General features: G+C 28.1%; 2 protein-coding genes and 1 long non-coding RNA gene across 7 annotated transcripts; 2 read left to right on the forward strand and 1 right to left on the reverse strand.

Annotated features, from left to right (window-relative positions):
• Positions 1-608: 608 nt before the first annotated feature.
• LOC106785343 (metabotropic glutamate receptor 7-like) lies at positions 609-16,154 on the forward strand. 4 transcript variants are annotated; one of them, XM_014745725.1, is made up of 14 exons: positions 609-832; positions 1,852-2,021; positions 8,127-8,281; positions 8,480-8,731; positions 9,478-9,633; positions 9,828-9,954; positions 10,440-10,551; positions 11,626-11,849; positions 12,282-12,562; positions 12,904-13,196; positions 13,279-13,404; positions 13,578-13,725; positions 13,912-14,165; positions 14,510-16,154. In XM_014745725.1, the coding sequence occupies exons 1-13, from the start codon at positions 644-646 to the stop codon at positions 13,965-13,967; spliced, it is 2,289 nt and encodes a 762-aa protein (XP_014601211.1). In that variant the 5' UTR covers positions 609-643; the 3' UTR covers positions 13,968-14,165; positions 14,510-16,154. The 4 variants fall into 4 exon arrangements, with proteins under 4 accessions (XP_014601211.1, XP_014601214.1, XP_014601210.1 ...); XM_014745728.1 differs by having other exon boundaries at positions 617-832; positions 10,467-10,551; positions 12,892-13,196; XM_014745724.1 differs by having other exon boundaries at positions 620-832; positions 12,892-13,196.
• A 2,372-nt stretch (positions 16,155-18,526) lies between these two features.
• Positions 18,527-21,532, reverse strand: LOC106785358 (uncharacterized protein KIAA2013 homolog). Of its 2 annotated transcripts, XM_014745745.1 has the most exons (8): positions 21,200-21,532; positions 20,657-21,128; positions 20,343-20,580; positions 20,014-20,252; positions 19,700-19,927; positions 19,351-19,625; positions 19,106-19,269; positions 18,527-18,968 (listed from the first exon to the last, which is right to left on the reverse strand). In XM_014745745.1, the coding sequence occupies exons 1-8, from the start codon at positions 21,378-21,380 to the stop codon at positions 18,948-18,950; spliced, it is 1,818 nt and encodes a 605-aa protein (XP_014601231.1). In that variant the 5' UTR covers positions 21,381-21,532; the 3' UTR covers positions 18,527-18,947. The 2 variants fall into 2 exon arrangements, with proteins under 2 accessions (XP_014601231.1, XP_014601232.1); XM_014745746.1 differs by lacking the exon at positions 18,527-18,968 and having other exon boundaries at positions 19,077-19,269.
• Positions 21,533-22,644: 1,112 nt separating this feature from the next.
• LOC106785291 lies at positions 22,645-23,815 on the forward strand. Its single transcript, XR_001381510.1, has 3 exons — positions 22,645-22,752; positions 23,107-23,301; positions 23,790-23,815. It is a non-coding gene; the product is annotated as an uncharacterized LOC106785291 (long non-coding RNA).
• The last annotated feature ends 705 nt before the right edge of the window (positions 23,816-24,520 follow it).

The raw sequence follows: 24,520 nt of genomic DNA on the forward strand, positions 1-24,520 counted from the left end.
TCAAAATAAACGGTTCAATTATTAATCGTTTCAAATAAAAAAAAAAAAAAAAAAAAACCAAAGAACGAATTTCGCATGCATTCTTATACACTAATTTAAACAAAATCGGTGTCCTGTCAATTTGACAGGAAACAACCTCATGTTGTTAGTTGAAAAGTATTATTGGAGATGGTTGTACGTTCACTCGCGTCAATTGGCCAAGATAAATATAAATATTATACAAGATATATATAAAGGAGTGGGGATTTGTATTATTTGAAATATAATGCTAATGACATCGTCATATTCTAAGATCATAAATATTTTATCTTCCATTCCGATCCTATAAACCGTACAAAATGTTCTATTGCATATTTGTATTATTATTGTTTACTATCGTTGCGATGAAAATTAATGAAGTTTACATTAATTTTATATAAGTTACATTACTTTCATATTAAATGTTACATATAAATATTATTTCTTATAAATTTTTTACGAGTTACCAAGTCAGGGGTGGTTAGTTTTCGATTGAAATTAAATAAAACGGGAGACAATTTTTGTTGGAAGTATTTCGAGAAATAAGTTGTAGGTAATATAAAAATTATTGAATAAATTGTTCTTAACCATATAATAGAATGAATAATCGTAAAATGCTTATGGCATGTTTCAGATACCTCAAGTGAGCTATGCGTCAACAAGTACTGAATTATCCGACAAAAGTCGTTTCGAATATTTCAGTAGAGTCGTACCACCAGACAGTTTTCAAGCTCAGGCCATGGTCGAGGTGATACATCGTCTAGGATGGAAATATGTTTCCACGGTTGCCGTCGAAGGTGATTATGGTGAAAAGGTTAGTCAATTTTTCCTTTTGTAAATCCTATTTATTTTATTTTATTTTATTTTATTTTATTTTATTTTGCCTTTTTTATCCACAATGACAGATGTATAATATGTAAATATATATATATATATTTGAAAATATAAAAGAATAATAAAAATATATGCTGACAAATATATCTAGATAAATAAACGTATATATTTTTTTTTATCTATTAATTTTGTACGTAAAAAAAAAAAGGAAGAATTTTCGTATCCATAGTTTCGTAGATTTTCATTTATGAAACGATGTTTCTTTATTGGAAATTTTTTATTAGATTGAAATATTATTTTTTATTGTTTTTTTTTTTTAATAAAATCATATTACAGGTTTCTTTTATATAATTGTAATCGATAATAATTAATGTATAAGCACGTAAATGTGTTGCGAATAGAGAATTTGATTGTAAATTTGATCTTGTATATATAAATAATAAACATATATTAAAATGTATCGACAAAAAGGTAAAGAAGAAAGTAGTTGTTTCCTGAACAATAAATAGAAACAAGAAGAACGATCATTTAGAAGTCTTGCAAATAACGAGTCTGTTAATTGTTGAACGTTGAAAGTTACATCGTAATTACTTAACGAACCTGAAGTTCTTACACATATAAATATTACTAATAATAATAATTATTAAATATTTTTATAATGAAAACTTCGTAGATAGATAAACTAGAACATGATACTTGTTATATCTTTTTTTTTATGGTTTCAACAATATCAGAATATATTTTTTCTAAAGTTTTCTAACACATATTCAGATATTATGATTTAATTTCTACAATATATACAAAAAAGAAAAAAGAAAAGAAATGCGTAAGCATGATATCTATATATGTATCAGGCTCATGTATGAACTCATAAAACAATTCGTTATGGAAAGAGAAAAATTTTTCTTCGAAAAATAAATACAAAAAAAAAATAAAACGAAATTGTGCTTTAGGAACAAGCCAAAAAAAAAAGAAAAAAAAGCAATTTTTCTGTTTTAGGGTATAGCAAGTTTCATATCGTTATCCATGGAATATAACATTTGCGTAGCTGTAAGTGAAAAAATCTTACGAAATTCGAAAACAGAAGACTTTGATAGGATTGTCGAGAGATTAAGCACGAAACACAATGCTCGAGGAGTCGTTTTGTTCGTTGATGAGGATAATATAAGGTAAGAAGATCGCATTATATTCATTATTTTTTCCCCCGTTGTATTATTTAAGATGAATTTTTCGAGGATCGTATCTTAAAAATTGGAATAGTCTCATTAAAAGAAAAAAAAACCTCCAAAAAGTAGAAATTTTATTTTTACAAATATGATTTAACTTACGATATTGTTGTACAATGCTTTTTTTTTTTTTTACAATTGAAACGAATAACAAAAAATGTTGATTAAATTTAAATCGGCCGATTTTCTTCAAAAGTGTTTAATTTAAAAATCGGTATTCCGTTATTCCATTAGGATAATTAAGGAGAAAAATTATTAAGTACCGTGGGAAAAATTTCTGTTATGTGTGCTGTATGCGTATATATATATATATATATGTATGTTGTGTGTGTGTAAATTAAAAGTCGGTAAATCCGGGATGACATTGATTTTTTCTAAAAAATTTCTTCTCTCTCGAATATTGCTTTCTCCCATAATTAATTTCTGCCATGACCGATCAAGTATACCAACCCAACTCTCCATTATCTCATCATTGATTTATGATGAACGATGTAAGTTTCCTTTGAACGACAATATCCTACGGGTAGGATCATTACTTTTTGTTCTTTCTTTGACGTTTTTCTCCCTTTTTCTCACCCCCACCTCCACCCCCACTCGTCCTTCCTCCTGTTTTACAAAGGGTGGAAGTTAGAAGCAAATGTTACGATAAAAAACACTGTAAGCGCGTGACAGTTCCACCATTTCAAATAAATTCACGGTTATTTTCGAATGTTTTCGAAACGAGACGACATGAATAAAAAAGAAAATCGTACGTACCAAAAAAGGAAGGAAGAAAGAAAGAAAAAGAAACTAGGGAATGAAAAATAAAGCTAGAATAATAATAATAATAATAATACAAATTTCTTATTCGATAGACAAATATTATGAACGATTTTGTGTTATATATTAAGTTTAAACAATAACATAAATTTTAACTAGGCAGAATACATTATTGATTAATTATTTGTTAATTTTTATTGAAAAATAAATTTTTTTTTAATTTAAATAAACATTTAAAGTGTTGCCAATCCACTATATATATTTATATAAAAATCTTTTAATTTATTATATCATATTCTCGAATAATAAAATTATATGAAAACGAAATCGGAATAAAATTTGAATTGATGTGATGATAAAACAAAAATAAAAATAAAAAATAAATAAAAGCACATATGTTTTTCAACGTTGTTATCTGAGGTGAACAAAAATTGATAAATTAATAATGTCGAGCAAAAAATGTTATATTTGTGACAAGCTAAGTACAGGTTTCATGAAAGTCACGTGTTGATGCATTCATATTTGAACGTATTTGAACGTGTGTGTATAAAAATTTTGAGATTATGGACCGGTCTGGATGCAACTTGTGAAAAATGACGTTCAGGTATATGTGATATCGATTTTTAAACGTCCGTCGGTTGGTGTCGTTTGAACTACGCTACATATATACATATACTACGTGCGAGATACTATTCGACGTATTCACCTAACTCGATTATTATCTAGGTAGGTAGGTAGGTATTCCCGCAGAAGAGAATTATTCAATTACTTTTTTATTTTTCTTTCGATATTTTTTAATCCGTTTCTCTATATTTTTATCAGAAATATACAGACGTGACCAAGAAAAAAAAAAAAAAATAAGTAAACGTTGAGAACAATCGTAAATAATAAAATGTTTTATAATTTTGTCAATGCTATAACGTGAAGGTAGATAATTTTTTAATTATTTATGTTGCATTATATTATGTACTTTAATCATTCATTTTATTTCATGTTAGATTATTATTAACGTTAGGACAAATTGTTCATGTTAATATTTAAACAATGAATATTTTCTCTCTCTCTCTCTCTTTTTTTTATTTATTTGAATCTTTAATATACGTTATCAAAGAAAAACCACTTTTACGTAGGTCGCCAATGTGGCGTTAGCGGTTTTCATAAAATATATATATATATATATATAATATATACGCATACATATAAACGTTTGCACCAGCCAGACATATGTGTATATTCAGCTTTCGTCTTTTATTGAATTTTTTTTTTCTGGCAACTACCCAAATATCGAAGCAAACCGGCTGCTGCTGCTTTTGCGGGAAGCAACATTCTTTTTCCACCTATCGACTTTAAATTTCAAACCTTCCTCGAAGGGTTTTCGTATCGACACTGATATCTTCTACCCAGCACCTTCTTTATCTCTATCCTTTTCTTCCTCCCTCCCGTTCCTCCTTCCCGTTCCTCCCTTCCTTCCTTCCTTCTATTTTCTTTTTATTCTTTTATTATTACTTTTTTTTCCCCTCTATATTATATGTTTTCATCGAAGAAAAATCATTCTTTATTTATACATACCGTGCCCTCCTCTTGTTTACGCGTACGATATTCCATCGAACAAATGCAACAGTTTTGCATTACAAAGGATTGAAAACTCCTCCGCTATCGGTCGTATCCCTTTTACTCGTTTTCCAAACTTTTACGAATAATTTTCATCCCTAACGTAACAAAAAAAAAAAAAAACAAGAGTGAAAGAAGTCAAAAAGTAAAAAAAAAAGAAGTGAACGATTCTGCACGACGATTAACAAAGTTTTTATTTATCCTATAGATATCTATTCTTTTATCTGTTCATCTAACAAGATATATCGTAAATTTGGAATAAATCTAAAATTAATTGCAATTTTAATTATACACACGTGTATAATTTATGTGTCCATAAAGTAAACTTAAAGTTAGTTCAAATGTAGAACGAAAAATTATTATACGATAACTTTAGACTTATATCTTGTACATGCGTGTAAAACATTTTATCAACAAAATTTATATCACTTTGTGAATGATATTATAATAATAAACATTTTTAAAAAACTTTTCCAACTCGATATATTATATCGAATATATATAGTGAACCTGTGTGTGTGTACGACTTGTATAGAATTTTTCTTGAGAATTTCATTCGAGAGTAAACACTGGTACAAACATTGATCTATTTTATAATATATATATATATATATATAGACACTAAAAGAATAGACAAAAGAAACAGAGAGAAATAATAATAGTAGCGTAAAAAAAGTACTAGTAAAGAAAAATATAAAAAAAAAAAGAGAAAAGAGAGGAAAAGGATGATGAAGAGGAAAAAAAGGAGTAGAAAAGATCGAAGTCCGAGTGTACACACTGTACTACACACGCCCTTTCTTTGTCCTTAACTTGGCTTGGCCCTCTTGTTCTTCTTGTGACGAAGAAAACAATAGGAGTTAAAGAGAGAGAGAAAGAGTAAGAGAAGAGAGTACTTATTCCCCTTTGCTCGGATAGTAATCCAGTGACCCCGATATCGTCCTCCAAATCGATTGCCCAAACACGTCGTGATATACAGTCTTCTTAGTATCGTCATCCCCTTTTTCGAAAGGGTATCGAGACCGACTTCCCTTCTCGTTCAAAGGATTACCTAGCAAAGAGCCACTGTGTTTACTAAAATAAGACAAGTATCTTTAAAAGGTATCTGCTTGTGCTTACTTCCTATCATAAAAAAAAAACATCTATGACTTTATTTTTTACTTCTATTTCTTCTTCTTCTATTTCTTTTAACTGAGAAATATATTTGTCCAGGTGTATCTAATATAAATCTAAAATACATATGTTTATTTGATATATATACGCAAGGAGAGAAGAGAGAGAGAAATCATGTTTATTCGATTTGTTTAAAAGTAAAGTAAGAAATATTTTCTATCCACCATGTTCGTATTTATTTACAAATATTTTCATAGATAGTTAATAGTAGGATACAGTGAGGAGTTATATGGGGATTTTTATTATTTGTTTAATTGTGAAATTATAATATACAATATATGTTTCACGTGGGTTTTTTTTTTTTTTTTTTTTTAAAAATATAAAAATAATAGAATAATAAAAATAATAGAAACTATAAAAATAGAGAAAATAATAGAACTGTCTCGTAAGTGTAATAAATTATTAATCAATATTATACAATTATACACTTTTGCAAAAATGTGATTTGATATTTTATAAAAAGAAAAGGGAAGAACAATATAAAAAAGAAACACTGTGAAAAGAAATAGAAGAAGAAGAAGAAGATCGATTTCCAGGGAAATAAATATAGCGAACGAAATTCAATTTGTCTTCTCATACTGTGTGTTGGAGATTCAATTAGCTAGCTAGCATCCCCAATACACTCACCACGCATTTCATTCGTGATACTAAAATACATATTGTCAAAATGTTACACATTATCTTAAGATAATACTCTCTCACATGTACACACACACACAATTTATAAAGTATACATTCGCAAATATTTCTTCATTGTAATCATCTTCATTAGCATTCTTGAAAAGTTGTAAAGTTATTGAATTTATTAATCAAAGTGTCAGATTGTTAACTCAACGTTATCGGTGAACCGTGAAACACGTTCATGTTTCCTCGAGAACGTCGATATGTGGTCGAAATTGATCTCATTTGTTAGTTCACTCTCTCTCTCTCTCTCTCTCTCTCTCTCTCTCTCTCTCTCTCTCACCCTCAAACCCTCAACCCCCACTTTCTCTTTAGCCTCATTTTGATAGTTCGAAACCGTACCGGACGTGAAAGCAGCGTGATTGAATTATTCGACTCTATAATGTTAGTTGTTGGAAACTCTGATATTATTATCTGTTTTTCTTTGTGTTACAGATTATCATTTCCTTTAAATCGTACATAATGCATACATACATATTATGATTTTCCAATATTGAATTTATTACATATAAAATATAATCTTATTGATAGGTAAAAAAAGAAGAAGAAAGAAAAAAGAAAGAAAGAAAGAAAAAAAGAAAATAATTCTTTCTTTGAAGATTATATATGTTGTTTTTATGAATATTATATTTATATACATTTATGATATATCCATGAATGTTACCTTAGTTATTATACCTTCCATTTGTTAGAAATATCATTCGAAGAGATAAATCATTTCTAAAATAGTTCTTCTCTGAATCTTGTCTTATGACATATGTATCTAAGTATATATATATATACGCGTGTACTTACTTACCTACCTCGGTAGAAAGCCATTACTTCTTGAATTCGATTTCGTTGGACCGTACTTGATAAGTCGATATAAGTTTACAGATTTCAAATCTTCTCTCTTTTGCTTTTAATGTTTCTTTTTTCGTATCCGTTTTCGTATCGTATTGATACGATAGATCACATTATATTCATTTCTTTTGTTCGAATATTTTCATCCAACTTGTAGTAAATATAAAAGGAAAAGGGAAAAGCTATAATACAAATTTAAAGATTATTATAGTTCGAAGATAATAGGATCATTTAAGATTGAAATTTGTCAAGTTACGTGTATCATTCAATTTTGATTAGAAGTTAGATGAGAATAAACGTATTCTATCGCACTTAAAGACTGCTCACACCTATTATCAAAGTAATTTTGTCAGTTAATAGTAATAACTTTTGATATATATATATATATATATATACCCCTTCCAGTTATTGTCAAGTTGGCTCATCCCTCCTTAGTCCTAGACCCTCCTGTTCTCCTCATTCTCATTCTCATCCCTCTTCCTGTCATGGCGTTTCCCATTCGAGAAACTAATCTGAAGACTATAATGACTGAAGTATCATAGATGATCATAGATATATATATATAAACACGTAGATAATGTGGATGTATATATATTTAAGTTGAGAATAAGCTTGATGTTACCATGGTTACATTTTCCAAAGCTTCTCAACACTAATGGCTTTAATGCTATCCCTATCTCTCTCTCTCTCTCTCTTACTCTCTTTCTTTAGCTTTTAGCTTCCTATATATTTCCTCATAAATATTATGTGTATTTTTTAATGTATATATGTAGAATTATCTTTTACATTAATGTTACTCTTAAAAAAGAATAAATGAATCATTCAACAAATGAATGAATTAATAATTGTTGAATGAATTTATGGATTAATGAATGAATAAAAATAGATAGACGAGATGAATGGATTAGTTGTTAGGAAACGTACAGATGAGAAGGATAGTTTATCTTATCTAAGATATAATTCTTGTCATCTGTTATGTTTCAGAAAACTACTTCAAGCTACTGTGAGAGCCAATCGTACGGGTCATTTCATGTGGGTTGGTAGTGACTCCTGGGGTGCTAAAGTTTATCCGGTTCGAGATCAAGAATTTGCTGCAGAGGGTGCTATCACTATACTACCCTTTAGGACTGCCCTTCAAGGTGATTTTATCTTTTTTTTTACTCGATTAAAACCTGTTTAAACATAAGTAATTTTTTAGACTAATTACATTGTTAAGCAAATTTAAATGTTCTTTTCTTTTTTAATATATTTTAAAAACGATTATTTTTTTTTTGTATTTTCTATTAATATTTTAATATTTATATTTGATCGGTTACGATTATTATTATATTTTAAAGGTTTTGACGAATATTATTTAAATCTTCGTCCAAGAATGGCTAATGAATGTCAAGGACAAACTGAGAGTAATGTACCACATGAATCATTGCCTGGAAAGATAGTAAATTGTAGGAATATATGGTTCCGTGAATTCTGGTCACAGCATCATAAATGCACTTTTAGTAAAAATGCTTCTACCGAGAAGACGACGATATGCACTGGTACTGAAGAGCTTAAGGATTACGAGCAAGAAGGGCTAGTACCTTTCGTTGGTAAATATATATTTTTAATATTATATCTATATGTGCGAGAGAGAAGTTAATATAAAATATAATAATCAAAATATAAATAATCTAAATTTTCCCCTATAATATATATTGTCAGTGCAATTTTTTTCTAAATAAATGGAACGGTGGGGAGAAAAAATCCACCCATTGATTGCTGCATTAATTTACTGGATAGTCTAATAATAGGTTATAGTAATGAATAATATTTTTATAAAGAAATGTATTTTTTGATTGTTTTTAATTCTACTATTTAACATCGTGCGGATTATATTATATAATATAATCATAATATAATAATAATAATAATAATAATAATAATAATAATAATTATGAGAATTTTGTTAATGAAAAATAGACGATTAGCTTGAAACAAAGTTAACACACATCGTTATATTATATTTTTTTGTTCTTCTTATTATCCTACAGTCGTACCTCCTTTGTCTCTTTTTAAAATAGCTGGAAGCAAAGCCCTTAACCCGACGAATTCTTGAGACTTTACTACTCGTTAAAAATCCTGACCTAATTATTTTCTTTTTTTTTTCTTTTAATCAAACGAAGATATTTCTTTTTCCTTTTTTTTTTTCTTTTAAATAACTCAAAGAAAAACGTTTCTGTTCGTCCGTAACGCATCGAATATATTTTAATTATGTTTTCTTTTTTTTTCTTCCTTTTCTTCTTCTTCTTCGTCTTCTTATTTTTATTAATTATTCAATTAATTATTATTTACATAGTCGATGCTGTGTATGCAATGGCTCACGGGGTTCACAACGTGATAGAAGAAGAATGCGTAAATGAATTTCCTGGAATGCATTATGTTTGCGAAGCTTTGAAACCTGCACCCGATGGCCAACAACTTCTACAATATATTCGAAACGTTACCTTCATTGGTAAGGATTCACGCATAATTTTTACTTTGTATATAAAACCGTACACACACTCTATATGGGAAAAATGTATATTGATTTATTATTTTAACGAGAAAAAGTTGTTTTTGTCATTACTATTCATAAGATAAGATTTTTCTTGTTCATTTTTCTTTACTATTTTCTTCTTCTTCTTCTTATTTTTCTTTTTTTTATAGGTCGTCAAGGTACAGAAATTAAATTTAATATCAACGGCGACGCCTATGGGTTTTATAATATTTATCAATATCAACGTAACGAAGAGAATCGTTTCGATTACACTCTAATTGGAACTTGGAAAGAGGAGTAAGTTTTATCATCTTCCTTTTTATATTTTCTCCTCTATTTTTTATTTTTCAATCTTTTTGTTTTTCTATTTTCCTTTCTTTTTTTATTATAAGAAAACATTTCTCAATCTCTTCGGGAGCATAATTTGAATTTTAAAATGAACAATTAATAAGACATTTAAATATAGAAATATATATATATACACATATTTTAATTATTAAAAATATAATTTATTATTAGATAACAAAAATTATTCCGTACTTACAAAACATTTCAATTAAAAGTATTCACAGCACCCCTAAAAGGGTTAAATTCAAATAAATTATAACGTTAAAGCACGCACGTGTGTGCCCTGTAGAAATCCCTGTAGAGGTTAATTAAATTTACTAGATCAGTGGATAATATTAATTATTATATTATTCTCTTTGTCTTTTTTGTTTCTCTCTCTCTCTCTCTCTCTCTCTCTATCTTTTTTTTTCTTTTTTTCTCTTTCAAATCATTAGATTGGCTTTTGATATCAATATGACCAGATGGGCAACAGGAGCTGGTGAATTGCATATACCAAGAAGTTCATGCAGCGATAATTGTCCCTTAGGTCATGTGAGAAATTTCCAGGTAGGAGAAATAATCGAATAAAATATACAAATATACATAAACTCCTCTCCCGCACTTATACACATCATACACCATATACGAGGAAAGAAAAAAAGAGAAGAAAATGAAACAGACACAGGGGAGAAAAAGATCAAAAAGAATTGTCGAGAGTTTTTCCTTTTTTTTTTGTAACATTAAAAATCGTGCCTTTAGGCTCGTTTARAAAAAAAAAAAAAAAGAGGAAAAAAAAAAAGAAAAAACGGTAATATGCTTAAGCACGAAAACTCGAGGAAAAAAGGGTATGAAACTCTCCGAAAGAAATGTAAAACGAGTCGTTATTCTGAAGCAGTTTCTCTCCTTCTGTTTTTCTTTCTCTCTCTCTCTCTCTCACACATACACCCTGTCTGTCTCTCTCTTTGAATAACACGTTGCTAATTAACCTCGTAGTTTTCATCATCGTTTGAGGTCTCTAATGTGTGAAGCTATTTTATTTTTTCTAAAAAAAAAAGAAACCTTTGCATTATGATCTTTACCACCTGTGGATAGCAATTATTTTCTCATGATTACCCTACTAATTGTTAAATTAAATTCCGATTAACCTGATTTAATCTCTTTTGTCATTACAATTTTAATATTAAATAATTAATCTAACACTCGTGAAAGTTAACGCATTTTGAAAATTGTATATTATTTAATAATACAGATTACGCTAGAGAAAATAAATTTGTAGGTAAGGGAATGTTAATTTTAAATTCAATAACTTCAAAAAAAAACATTGCATTTTAATATTAAATAACTAATCTAACACTCGTGAAAGTTAACACATTTTGAAAATTATATATTATTTGTTAATTAACATTACGCGCGTTAGAAAATCAATTTGTAGATAAAGTAATGTTAATTTTAAAATACATTAGATTTGTTTTGTAAATGAATTTTTTTAATTCGTACAATTGATTATATTTTTACTGGAAACGTTGATTGTTATTAAAATCTATTAATAACTGTAATGATAAACGCGTGTGTTAACGTATTGTAGAAATAGTTGTATAACATTTAATAACAATTAATCTTTGATCTATTTCTCTTGCAAAGGAGGCATGTTGTTGGAGATGTGTAGCTTGTAGAGAAGATGCTTACGTGTTTAACGATACCTGCAGTAGCTGTGGACCAGGTTATGCCCCGGACGAAACAAAAACAAGTTGTATTAAACTAACAGCCGAAGTTATATCATGGACTAGTCCTTGGGCATTAGTACCACTTGTGTTCGCATCCATTGGAATTCTCAGTACACTTTTCACTACGTTTGTATTTATTCGGTAAGTCAATTCAAATAATTATTTTATTTATGAATAACCGATATCTAAAAATAAATAAATAAATAAATAATAATAATAATAATAATAAAAAGAGATAGAAAGAAAAAAAGATCGACTCGTGAACTGAGATACAATGAAGATAATTATTAATCGATATGTCATGGGATTGAAGAAGAAAAAAAAAAAAGAAAGAAAGAAAAAAGAAAATTAGAAAAGAAAGATAGCGCAGCGTCATTTGAATCGGGATTATTGTAATTAATAGTAATTATAAATCGATCGAACCTTACCTAATAATTACGCATTCTCTACTCTTAACGAATTCTTGAAAAAGAGGCCGACAATTACGCGATATAATTATCATTAAAAAAAGAAAAATGTAATCAATTAATAGATTAATTAAAATACTATTTTTTGATTTGTCTATTTGATCAGATTCAATCGTACACCAGTGATCATGGCTTCCGGTCGTGAATTATGCTACGTATTACTCGTCGGTATTTTATCTTGTTACGGAATGAGTTTTGTTATATTGAGCAAACCAACAACATGGAATTGCACGTATCTTCGTATTGGTTTAGGACTTTGTTTGAGCATTTGCTACAGCGCTATACTTACCAAAACTAATCGCATTTCACGTATATTCAATCAAGGTACGAAAAGTATCAAAAGACCATCCTATACTTCCCCAAAGAGTCAAGTTGTTATTGCTATCGGTGAGTACGTGCTATCTAAACTGATTGATTGATCTTCGGATAAAATTGGGGATTATCAATCATGGATACCCCCCTCCTCCACCTTGCAAAAAAAAAAAAAAAGAAAAATGTCAAATTAAACTCGTAAAAATAGAATGCGACATGTTCGTTGGATTGTTAATTAAACGAGAGGAAAGCAAACAAAATCTAAATTGATATCATATAAATAGAATTTTATCTGACAGATCTTTCCGCATTATTAAATCAAATCAAATTGATAGGGTAGTCACACGTTGGCCGTTCGTGCCGTTCGAGCTTGATCCTGAATTACGTGACTCCCGTTTTTATAGGGATCACTGCAGTCCAACTGATCGGTGCCATAGTTTGGCTAATTATTGAACCACCTGACACAACAGAAATCCATCCGTATCCATTATCAGCTGTATTGACATGTCGAGTCTCAACGTTCTCATTGATGATGTCTCTAGTGTATAATATGTTCCTAATATTGATGTGTACATTGTACGCATTTAAAACAAGGAAAATACCAGAAAACTTTAACGAAGCTAAGTACATTGGTTTTACCATGTACTCGACTTGTATAGTCTGGCTTGCATTTGTTCCTATATATTTTGGATCGAAAAACGATTACAAGGTATCCAAGTTATTTGATAATTCGTTTAAATGTAATACACATTTGTGTGCAAAAAAATATTTCATTGGACATTGTTATACAGGTTCAAATAGCAAGCATGTGCATGTGTATCAACATCTCAGCATCTGTTGCTCTTGGTTGTTTATTCACACCTAAGGTTTATCTTGTATTATTTCAACCGTACAAGAACGTTAGACCTGGTCCTAACGTGAGTACAAAAAATAAATAAATCAATCAATCCATTTCTGATAAATTAAATCTATATTATATTATTAATTTCTCTTAATAATAAAAAAGAGAAGCAATTGTGAATATATATTTTAAAATATCGACATTAACATTTTTCCTATAAAATTTGTGCTTTTTGAATATACGATACAGCCAGGAGGTGTACACAGTAGTAACAGACAAACATTCATGACACGATTTTCCGGTGCAAGGAGTCAAACGATGCAAAGTATGACCTCGGGTTCACGTAGCAGTCCACTTCCATCGCGTGCATCTCGAAGTGAGCAAAAACATGCAAATGGTAACTGAATAAAGAAGGCATATAAAGCGAACAAAAAAAAAGCAAAAAAGAAACAAAAAGAAGAAGAAGAAGAAACAAAATTGATTCTCATTAACATTTCTTATATAGATGAATAACGTTTTCTTTTCTTTACTTTCTTTTTTTTTTTTTGTAATAATAAAATTTTGTTCTTCGATTTACAATTAGGTGAAACTCAAGCACTTGCAAGCCCGTCAGTCGAAGAAGCAGTATCAGTTAGCTAGGTCGCTCTCATACACCTCCCACCTTATTCAGAGCATCATTCAAAGTTGCATGAGAACGGGGTGATGGAGGTGTATGTCGATGAGGGAATCGCTAAAAAAACCGAAAAACTATCGATCGTTAGTGAATTATCCGAGTTGCCAGATGTGCCAAGTTCTGACGAGGAGGAGGAGAAGGAGGACTGTTGCGACCTTGAACAGGTTCTTAACAAATTTCTTTCTATCTATTTGTGTTAAGATTAAACCAAAGTTTTTTTTTTTTTAAATATGTTCAAGTCCCTTAACACGTTGAGCGCCACGCAAATTCGGAAATCCCTGTCAGGCCACAACCGTTACTTATTAGTATTTAAAAAAACAATTGATTATGTGTGTGTGAATGTCAGTTACCGGTGACTGATGTGGCACTGAACGTGTTAAATGTCTATCCCAATAAATATAGTATATCCCATAAATATATGTATGAATCCTTTTCGATTTTTCTAAACTGCTCAAAAATATTTTTGAATTTCTTTTTTTTTCTTTTTCTTTTTTCTTATATATTTCAGACAACAACACCGATCAACAGTATCTCCGAAAAAATAGACGTTTCAACGAAATTGAACGACGAGGAAACTCCTATTGGATTTATTTACAGTGCATCACCGACGTTCTCCGAATTTTCATCATAGTGTTCGACGACATTTAAATCGTTTCTTAACAACTTTCATCGAATTATACGATTATGATATCTATATACTTGAGTACAGTTTTTTACTCTTGAGATTAAAAAAAAAATAATAATAACTATACGAAAAGATCTCTTTTTTTACTATTTCAATTAATAAAAATTGATCGGGGAAGGATTTTTGCCCTAAAAGTTTTATGATACTAATTGATCTAATCGATCGCGTGTTTATTCGTACGTATATCATCTAATAATCTAAACGTTCATTCATAAGCGATATTTTACACAAAATTTGTCATTTTCTAATATAAAGATTTCAGAAAAAAAAGGAAAGACAAAATTGATCGATAAAAAAGATTGAATTAATTTTTAACGAGAATAATTAATTCTAATCTCTAAAGAAATTTTTTTTATTGTTTAATCATCTATTTATTCGGAGAAAATTCTATGTAAAATATTTACACGTAAATAATATATATATACGATATATTAAATTGATTTTTCAATCGAATTAAATGAAAACATTATTAATTATCACGTCGTTAATTATTAAGACGATATTGTACAAAAAAATTAGTAGAGGCCAAATTGAAAAAATAAAATAAAAAAAAAATACTTGCAGCACGATAAGAGAATTGCTAGATAAGAGAAAAAAAATAAAAATACACGATGAATAATAAAAATATTAATAATAATGAAGATGATGATGATGATAACGATAGTTTTTAGTCCTGTAATTAATGATGATCGTGTCTATATTTGTAGCGAGAATAATTAATTAATAAGCGTAAAGAAAATTTCCAACTTTCTTTCATTTTGCTTTCTTTCGATATATTGATACATTTTTTGTTTGGCAAAAAAATATTAATATCGTTGCATATCGGGGAGAAAAAAAGAAAGAAAATGATGTTTATAACTTATACGCGCGTTTAATATAATAAGGCTCTGAAATACTTTCAACGAACATCGATTTTTAAATAACAACATTTCTCTTCCTGTTAATCGGCTCTATTTCTCATATTTCTATTTGCGTCGTCTCGATGAGCACCGCTGTTTTTGTACCGATAATAACATTTCTAATAAAATATATTAAAATATTAGAAGAAGAAAAATGAAAGGAAAAAAAAATCTCTTAGATAAATAATTATGTAATAATAATAATAATAATAATTGTGTCTATATATATGAGAGAATCAAATTTTCATAGCATATATATGCAAAGTGTTCGAGATTTTTCGGATTAAACGGTGTTTGTGTATTCTATGCACGAATATATAATATATTATTTATATAGCATTTTTTCTTCATATTTTTTTTGCATAGAATACATTTAAATCGTTTTGTCAGAAAAACTTCAGACACCTTATATATATATGCATGTACTTACATATTGTAAATAATATCAAATCATTGATAGCTTTCTTTACAAAAAAAAAAACGTGTTCGCATTCTTTAGTATATATTATTACTACGTATACACAATTGCGAATAATGAGATAATTATTTTATAAAAAAAAAAAAATAAGCAAAAAGAAAAAAATATAAAATAAAAAAACAATAAAATAAATAAAAACGTCAATATGTCGACGTGCCAAAAGAAATATAAAGGACGGTAGATTTCAATTAAAAGATATGAAAGAAATATTAATATAATAGAAATATCATGTTGGACTTTGTAATTGCAACGAAAATGAACGTGTGTTGTAATAGAGTACTGCATGTGTAAATGTAAAACGTCATATTCTCGTGAAGTTATTAACGTAGTTACATTACTTAAAAAAATATGAAGAAAATTTTTTTGGAGATTAACAATATTGTATAATCTGTTGAAAAATTTATTATATATACATATATATATATATATATATACGTTTCTTTATATATTAGCCAGCAATTATTAAAGTGATTATACAGTTCTATCACGAAATATTTGGACGTACACTAACATTGACATTTTTTTATTTCTCGTATACGTATATCTATTTTATTGAAAAATAATTTTCTTTTATTAAATTTTAATAGTTAAACAGTAACTTACGCGCGACAAAAATATTCTTTTTTAATATTAAAAATAATTTAAACTACTTTCATAATAACTGGCTCATATATACATATATAAAATATGTATGTATATAAATGTAACTGCCGGCGATAATAAAATTTTTTTGACTAATCGTAGAAGAAAAAATTTTAAAAATAATTATGTGAATATTAAAAAAGATATACATATATATTAAATAGTAAATGAAATATTAATTGTTGATAATATAATATCGAAAAGTTACTTTAACTTTTCGTACGAAAAAATTTTAATATGAATAAGAAAAAAAACAATACAGAAAAAAAGAATCTAAAAAATTACTCGTAGTCGTGAAGACGAACTACTTTTCTTCTTATCAAAGAGAGTATCGTTGTACGGTCAACGATTAAAAATAAATTTTAACATTCGAAAATCGTCTCGACAAAAAATTACTTCGAATTTGAATTAAACATTTTCCGTTATATGAGAGGAAGGTTAACAAAAATAATATTCCTATTCAAGAATGATCGAATTTCGAATATATTTAATAAAAATAATTAATTATATATATATATAATAATTATTATATAGAAAAAAAAAGCACGAAATTTACTATTAACAATAATGTGCCATTATAATACATAAATAAATTCATAAATCGCGCGTAATAGATTAATAAGGACGTGATCATGTGGTAAGATACTGCAAAGATCAAAACAATGATCGTTAACGATCTATAATCCTAGTTTTTAAGAATGAAATTTGATATTTATTGTGCCAAACAATCGTTAGCTGTTCAATCAAAGACCTAGTCAAAATAAATGCATATATTAATGTATATTAAGTAAGAACATAAACAAATTTAGTAAATTATTTATTAATATGTTTTGTATGTAAATATAAAAAATTAGATAAATTATAGGATGCAAAAGTTTAACTTAAAAAAAAAATGATAATAGAAAATAAAAATTTTTCATTTTGTAGATGCACTCTCGAAATACATAAATATATTATTACTATTATTTGAATTTATTATAAAATTGCATTATGCATTTCCTGTGCATAATTTACTTTCAAATAAAATAATATTTGCAATATTGGCTGAAAGAGTAAAAAAACGACTTTATATATTCTAAATAATATTAAACGATATATAAGATATAAATTTAACAAAAATATATATATTAAAGTATATTGAAAAATGCGTTTGAGAAAACGTAATTTAAAGTTATAATTAATGTGATACACACACTTGAACATTTTACGTATATCTATTATTAATTATTAGTATCGTTAGTATAAACCACTAGAGCTGTGTCTTTTATATGTAAATAATTATAGAAAAAACAAAAAAATAATTATAGAAAGAAAGAGAAAAGAAAGAACAAAAGAAAAGAAAAGAAAGAAATAACGAAAACAATGTTCGAATTTTACATATATCGGTGGACGTATCAAGTTCCTTTCGTAAGTAATCTTATACGAGTTTAAAAAAGAAAAAGGAAAAATAAATTAAGCCTAATTGATCATAGCTAATTATACGTAGACATAAAAAATGATTTTCTAATCTGTTACATATTTCATTCATTAAAATACTTTGCTAATTACAAGAGGAAAATAAATCACTCGTATAGGTGAAACAAAACTTTCTATGTTTTTTTGGCAGGAAAGTATGAGCCAAAGACTTACACATATAATAATAATAACAATAATAATAAATAATAATAATAGACAATTATCGCTAATGTATTATTAAGAAATATAAATTACTATACCAAAGGTGCATCGTTAAAAAGTATATATAGATGAATATATATATATATATACATACACAGTATATATAGATGAAAATATATATATATATATATATATATATATATATATATATACACACACACTCTTTCAAATATCATTGGTTTAAAAAGCAGATCTTTTCATTACGTTTGCAGATTAATATATATGTCTATTAAATAAAAATGAATAATCCAGAAGTATTATACATATTTTTGTACAATTCTTTGTAACATGTTGATCATCACGCTTAGATCTAATGCGTGTTTTTCCTGATCTCAACAGAAATATAATTCAGATTTGGATTAGGTAGTGATCAACGCGTTAACAGGGGCATGGTCTTCTCGTATATTATGTTTTACTTTTAAATAACAATGATTTTCTATATACAGAATATTTTTTACGATCAGACTTTTTATTTCGCTTTTCTCAATTTTATTGGAATGATTACTTTTCCCAAAGTAAAAGCAAAATATAAATGTAGTTTAATATAAAATCTTATTTCGAAGTATCAAATGTGATATGATTGTTTCTGCAAAAAAGAAAACAACTAAATGATAAAAAAAGATATACATATATCATATATAATATATATCCTAATGATAGATTAAAAATTTGTATTTGTAATAAAATAACTATGTACAGTGTTTAAAGTTTATTGTAACGTACTTTTGGTTGTTGATGACCATAATACTCGTTCATTATTAGTTTACAAAGGAACAGATGAAAAACAATGATAAGGAAACATATACTAATCCAAAATAGATTCGGCAAGCCACCGAGTTGATGGCCGTGTTTGTGTAAAGCCATTACGTGATGATCGTGAGCTGGAGCTATGAAAAACAAATAAACAATATTTAATGCACCAGATATTTTTGTATCATCTCATAAACGCATAAATATTAAATATGTACCATCATCTACAGCATGTACGTGTAAAGCATTTCTCAAATCTTGCATATGTTGATAGTCGGATGTAATATAAAGTATAGCGGTCAATGGTTTAGTTAATTTAACTGGAAAATTAGTATAAGTTTGACTCAAAGAAACTGGTGCATCTAAACAGCCTGCATCACATCCAAAATATATGCTATCACTTTTATCCAAAGCTACGCCCAATATGGCACGATTATCTTCTCCTACTGTTACCGATATATTTACATGGGTTACATTACCATAACTTATTCTCCTGGAAATATAATAATTAGAATATTTTTACAAACAAAATATACTATCGTATATATTTAATAATTTTCGTCGTACCTAAATAAGTAATCACGATGGAGATACTGTGGGTCAATATTAAATTCCAGATGTTGATTAGTAAATCTTAAACCTCCGAGACTTAAAACAATAGCTTGTTGTACAGCGGAAGGACCTCCTACCATTAAATGATGACAACTTCGTTTTTCTAAAGTTAATAACCATGCATCGACTATTTCATTTACAGCATCAACCGATGAAGTATCTTTCCATAATTTAGGAGCATCTCTGAAAAACATATATATTTAATTCAGTTGTCTAATTATTTCTTTAAATGATGGCATAGAACAAAAATATATATTTTTATGATTTACAATGTGTGATGACCATGATAGCAACCCTCGTTGGTTGCTATTTTTTTTTCTACATCTACAAGGCCTCGTGGTATTTGAGAAAGTATCAAATACATCGTTGAATTTATTTTATGACCATTAATTGCTCCAGCAGCTTTAGAGTCACTTATTCTAAAACCGGTTGACCAATAACTTTGCCACATTTTTATGTGCTCTTCTTTTAAACCTTTTTGTTGCTGCAGTATTGCTTTCTTTAAGGTCTACATTTATAAATATATAAATTCAATTGCATACACACACGAACAAGTATAAAAAATATAAAAATTTAGTGTAATATTTAAAATACTCACATCTATGGCTTTCCTCTTAGTTACATCTCTTTCAATATGATATCGTTCTGATGAAACTGGTTCGCTGTATTGTACGCTTGTAAGAAATTCAAGTTTAATAGTACTTCTCGCTTTAACTTGTATGACTTTTGGTGGATCTTTATAAACTATCGATATCACAATAACCTTATTTGACTCAGATAAAGGAATAAATCCAGATATTAAATTATATTCATGAATGAATCGATCCACTTGTATCCTAAACACAATACATAATCATTGTATCTAATGATTACAATGAAACAAAATTTAAACAAGTCAATAATAATACTCACTTAATAGTTTCTAATTTTGAATTAGTCCAATGAGCAGCAGTTAACGGCTTTAATGCTACCTCTTGAGAAAGCGATGTAGGATTAACAATTTTTATATCTTGCACTAATATGGCATCTAAAACTCGATGAGCATAATATTGAAAGCTTAAATGATAACCTTCTCTGAGACATTGAAACTTATGAACAATTCCATTGGTGAAATGAGTTACTGTAGCTTCGCTATAAAAATTATTCTCATACAAAGGATGAGTGATCAATGGTTGCCATTGTATTGGTAATAACAAAGCTCTACCACGTTTAATATACATCCAGCCCTTGGGCACAACAGGTACACCAAATACACCATTGCCAATGTATGGCAAATATTGTGGTTCATTTTCCAAAGGTGGATCATGAAGTATATTTACATTATATTCCGCTGCATCTAAATGAAAAGTAGCCAGTCTTTCGGTCATACAACTTTGCTCGAACGCTATATAAAAAAATAAATAATTCATTTAAAAATGATATTAATATAATTATGCCTCAGTTTATAACAATTACCTTCTATTGGTTCTCTGGCTGTAGAAAAAAGCCATTGTGCAAATTGTGGCCCAAAGTATAGTAATACCCCACCACAGATGAGAATGAAAAGTAATAGTTTGCGATAAGAGTAATTAACATCTATCAAACGACGTATGCGTTTTCCAAATTCACGAGCATCTAACATGCCACCTGTTCTCATCGTAAAAACGATGATCCTTACAAATTATAGGCGTTTTTATCAAACCCCTTGAAAACATAACCTTCGAATAATCTGATTTTTATTAATACTGAATAGAAATGATAATTAATCTGACATTATCATTTGATTATTAAAATTTAATTTAAAAAGAGATTCGATTTAATTAACAATTTATTAATGCACTTGTCCGTGTATTTCGTAATAACATTATACGTATATCCTTTAATAAGTAAACAATAGAGAAAAAATGATGGCAACATCTGTGAAATCTGTGACGTAAAGATCATTTACTATCGACTTCATGTCACTTGATACTACTATATCGGATTGTCGAGTTACCAATCGAGATAACTCGATTATTTAGAATAAACCAATCAGAAATCGTTCGCTCTTTCATCCTTCCGTTGATTGGTTCATTTCAAATATTCGATATATATTCGAGATAATTTTAAAAACAAGATAGCATTTATTATAAGAATCATGTTTGATATATTTTTGTACAACAAGGTATGTTTAAATAAATGAATGTACGTTATTTATTTTTAAGCTATGATTAATATTAATCTTTAATGTTTTTAAGCGTATTATAATAACACGCTGTTATAATATTTTATTATTATAATAATATTTGTTTATATATAAAATGAAGTATTTATTGTTTGAATATATATTTAATAAAATATCATAACTTACTTTATATATACTCGGATTTCTAACGAGACGGGCGGTAACTATCATGGTTCCCGCGGCACTTCCCGCACATCCTCTTGTCATTTGGGATACTCCCCTCCATCCTACCTAATACCTAATATTAATAGCAAAATGGATCTACTCGGAAAGTGTGAAATTAACATTGATTAAAAATGAATTTTATAAATAATCATTCCTCTCGTCTATAGAACTCATCGTTATTAATTTATTTTCATCGTTCGATTTTTCACTCAAAAATAAGAAAAAAAAACGAGATGTCGCTTGTTCCGACGTTATTAAAAAAAAAAATAAAAAATAGATTAACAAACAAATTCTTTACTCAAAGAGATGATGAAATTTTAGAAAGAAGGCACTAGAGAGGAATTTGTATATTTCATTTCGTCTTTTTTCTCTTTAAAATTATTATCTTTTATAACAACTATCGTTGAAATAAAATATATTTTTATGTTTATATAGAAATGAAATCGTAAAATATTTTCGTATAATTTTGAAATGCACATATGTATACAGTATAAAACGTTACCAATCTATACGATGGACTGTACCGAGAACGGATGCAGGGATAGATCGGTGTCACGTGGACCCTCCGGATATACCAGCTTCCTAGTCTTGCTCGCCTACTTTATCATTATTTCGTTTCATCGGAAATGTTCCGATACTGGTAAGGACGTCCGTATACTTTTCTCCTTCCGACTTGTTAATCTCTCACCTGTAAACAATTTTTTATTTTTTCTATGTATTAAATCTCGAACGTTGCATTAATTTCGTATAAATTATTTGAAGAAAAAAGGAAACAAATGTAAATGCACTAATATTCTTGCCAAAAATTCTATGTTGTTTTTTTTCTTTTTTTTTAAATATAATTAAAAAGAAAAAAATATATATATATATATTCTTATTCGAGAATTCTATTTCGTTTTCCTATTTTTTTTTGTTTTTTTTTTTTTTTTTTTAAATAAGTATGACTAATACACATTTATGGTGATAATAATTGTATTAAATGGGACGATACCAGACGATCCACGTAGGAAGCGTCATTTTCCTGGTAACACACAAGCAGATATAGATCCGGATAGACTGATGGAACTTACTCACTCGCGGATAGTATCCCTAAACCTCCTGCCCTAAATCGGATCCGGATTCCACTCCCTACCATGAACATGAAGAATCAGTCAACTACCAGCAACAACGCATGGTGGTGGATTGGTTGGTAAGCAAGGTCGTTTCCCGCGTTCTCGTTTCCATCGTTAAGTTCCTCCCCTTGGAGGAACCATTAACCCCTTCCCTATTCAGAAATCCCTTCGATCATGCTCACCCTCGAATTCGCCATCTATATACGATTTTTTTTTATATACTCGTATTTAATATTAAATATTAACAATAATTAATTAATTATAGTGTTGAACGCGTAATGTTAAGGGTATTAAAAAGTAATCACAAAAATAATTAATGTCATTTTGTTCATTGTCTTTGTGTTTATTTAAAATGATTTAAATTATTTTTATACCTATTGTAATCTTTTGTTTGGTTTTGTTTGTTTTTCAACAGGGTAGATAAAAAAGGGAAAATCGAACGAATTAATTGATATATTGAATGAGAAAAATGAATGATAATAATAAATATTAAAATGTATTATTATTATATATACAGAAATGATTTTTTTATTTATACTTATTGAAATTTCTTTCTTTTTTACAGGGTGGATAAAATGAAACGAAGTATTGTACGGATAAAAAATGATATATTAAAAAATAATATAAATAATACTGGTAATAATAATTATTATTCATATTTATTATAATATGTCTACTATCTTGGTTTTCTTTTTTATTTAAAATCGTTTCAACAACTCGTATGCTATTAATCGTAATCTTTTATTTGTTCTTGTTTTGACAGGATAAATAAAAAATGGAGAGTTAACAAAAAAGAATGAAGATATTATTACGGAAGTATGAAAGTTTGAAAGGATGTTGTAAAATAGGAGGTAAAAACGGATGAGAAGCAAAGAGAGACACTTTTATGCTTATGGTTATGTATAGGCTATTGATACACGAAGTCATGAGGTGATAAAGGGAGGGCTTCGTACAAGTTAGCAGAGCCATGTCAACTTGATGATGATATACTGAATGCGAACTTGCTGACTCCCTCTTTTCAATCTTTCTTTTTTTCTTCTTCTACTTCTTCTTCTCTTTTCTTCTCTTCTTCTACCACAACTTTTCTTCTTTCGATCTTTTTCTTACGTATAATCGTTCAAGATGTTCACCAAAAAAAAATAGATCCTTTAAAAAGTATATTTATAACCTATACGAATCACCCTAATGAAGAATAAATTATTATTTCGTAATATCAATAAAATTTGCATTTTGATATTTAAAGAAAAATTATATTTCGCAAGATTTATATTGCAACGTGATCAAAGTTAAATTAAT

This window comes from Polistes canadensis, unplaced genomic scaffold, assembly GCF_001313835.1.
Source record: "Polistes canadensis isolate GaletaPanama2010 unplaced genomic scaffold, ASM131383v1 scaffold_48, whole genome shotgun sequence".
Lineage (NCBI taxonomy): Eukaryota > Metazoa > Arthropoda > Insecta > Hymenoptera > Vespidae > Polistes > Polistes canadensis.

What these genes read in the sequence shown, in the direction of transcription:
- LOC106785343 (XM_014745724.1), top strand. Translation starts at nt 644, where the DNA reads ATGTTTCAGATACCTCAAGTGAGCTATGCGTCAACAAGTACTGAATTA. An exon ending in AAGGTGATTATGGTGAAAAG is followed by an intron (nt 833 to 1,851) that starts GTTAGTCAATTT and finishes TTTCTGTTTTAG; the next exon opens with GGTATAGCAAGTTTCATATC. An exon ending in AGGGCTAGTACCTTTCGTTG is followed by an intron (nt 8,732 to 9,477) that starts GTAAATATATAT and finishes TTATTTACATAG; the next exon opens with TCGATGCTGTGTATGCAATG.
- LOC106785358 (XM_014745745.1), bottom strand. Translation starts at nt 21,380, where the DNA reads ATGAGAACAGGTGGCATGTTAGATGCTCGTGAATTTGGAAAACGCATA. An exon ending in TCAAAATTAGAAACTATTAA is followed by an intron (nt 20,581 to 20,656) that starts GTGAGTATTATT and finishes TATTGTGTTTAG; the next exon opens with GATACAAGTGGATCGATTCA. An exon ending in CTAAGAGGAAAGCCATAGAT is followed by an intron (nt 20,253 to 20,342) that starts GTGAGTATTTTA and finishes TTATAAATGTAG; the next exon opens with ACCTTAAAGAAAGCAATACT.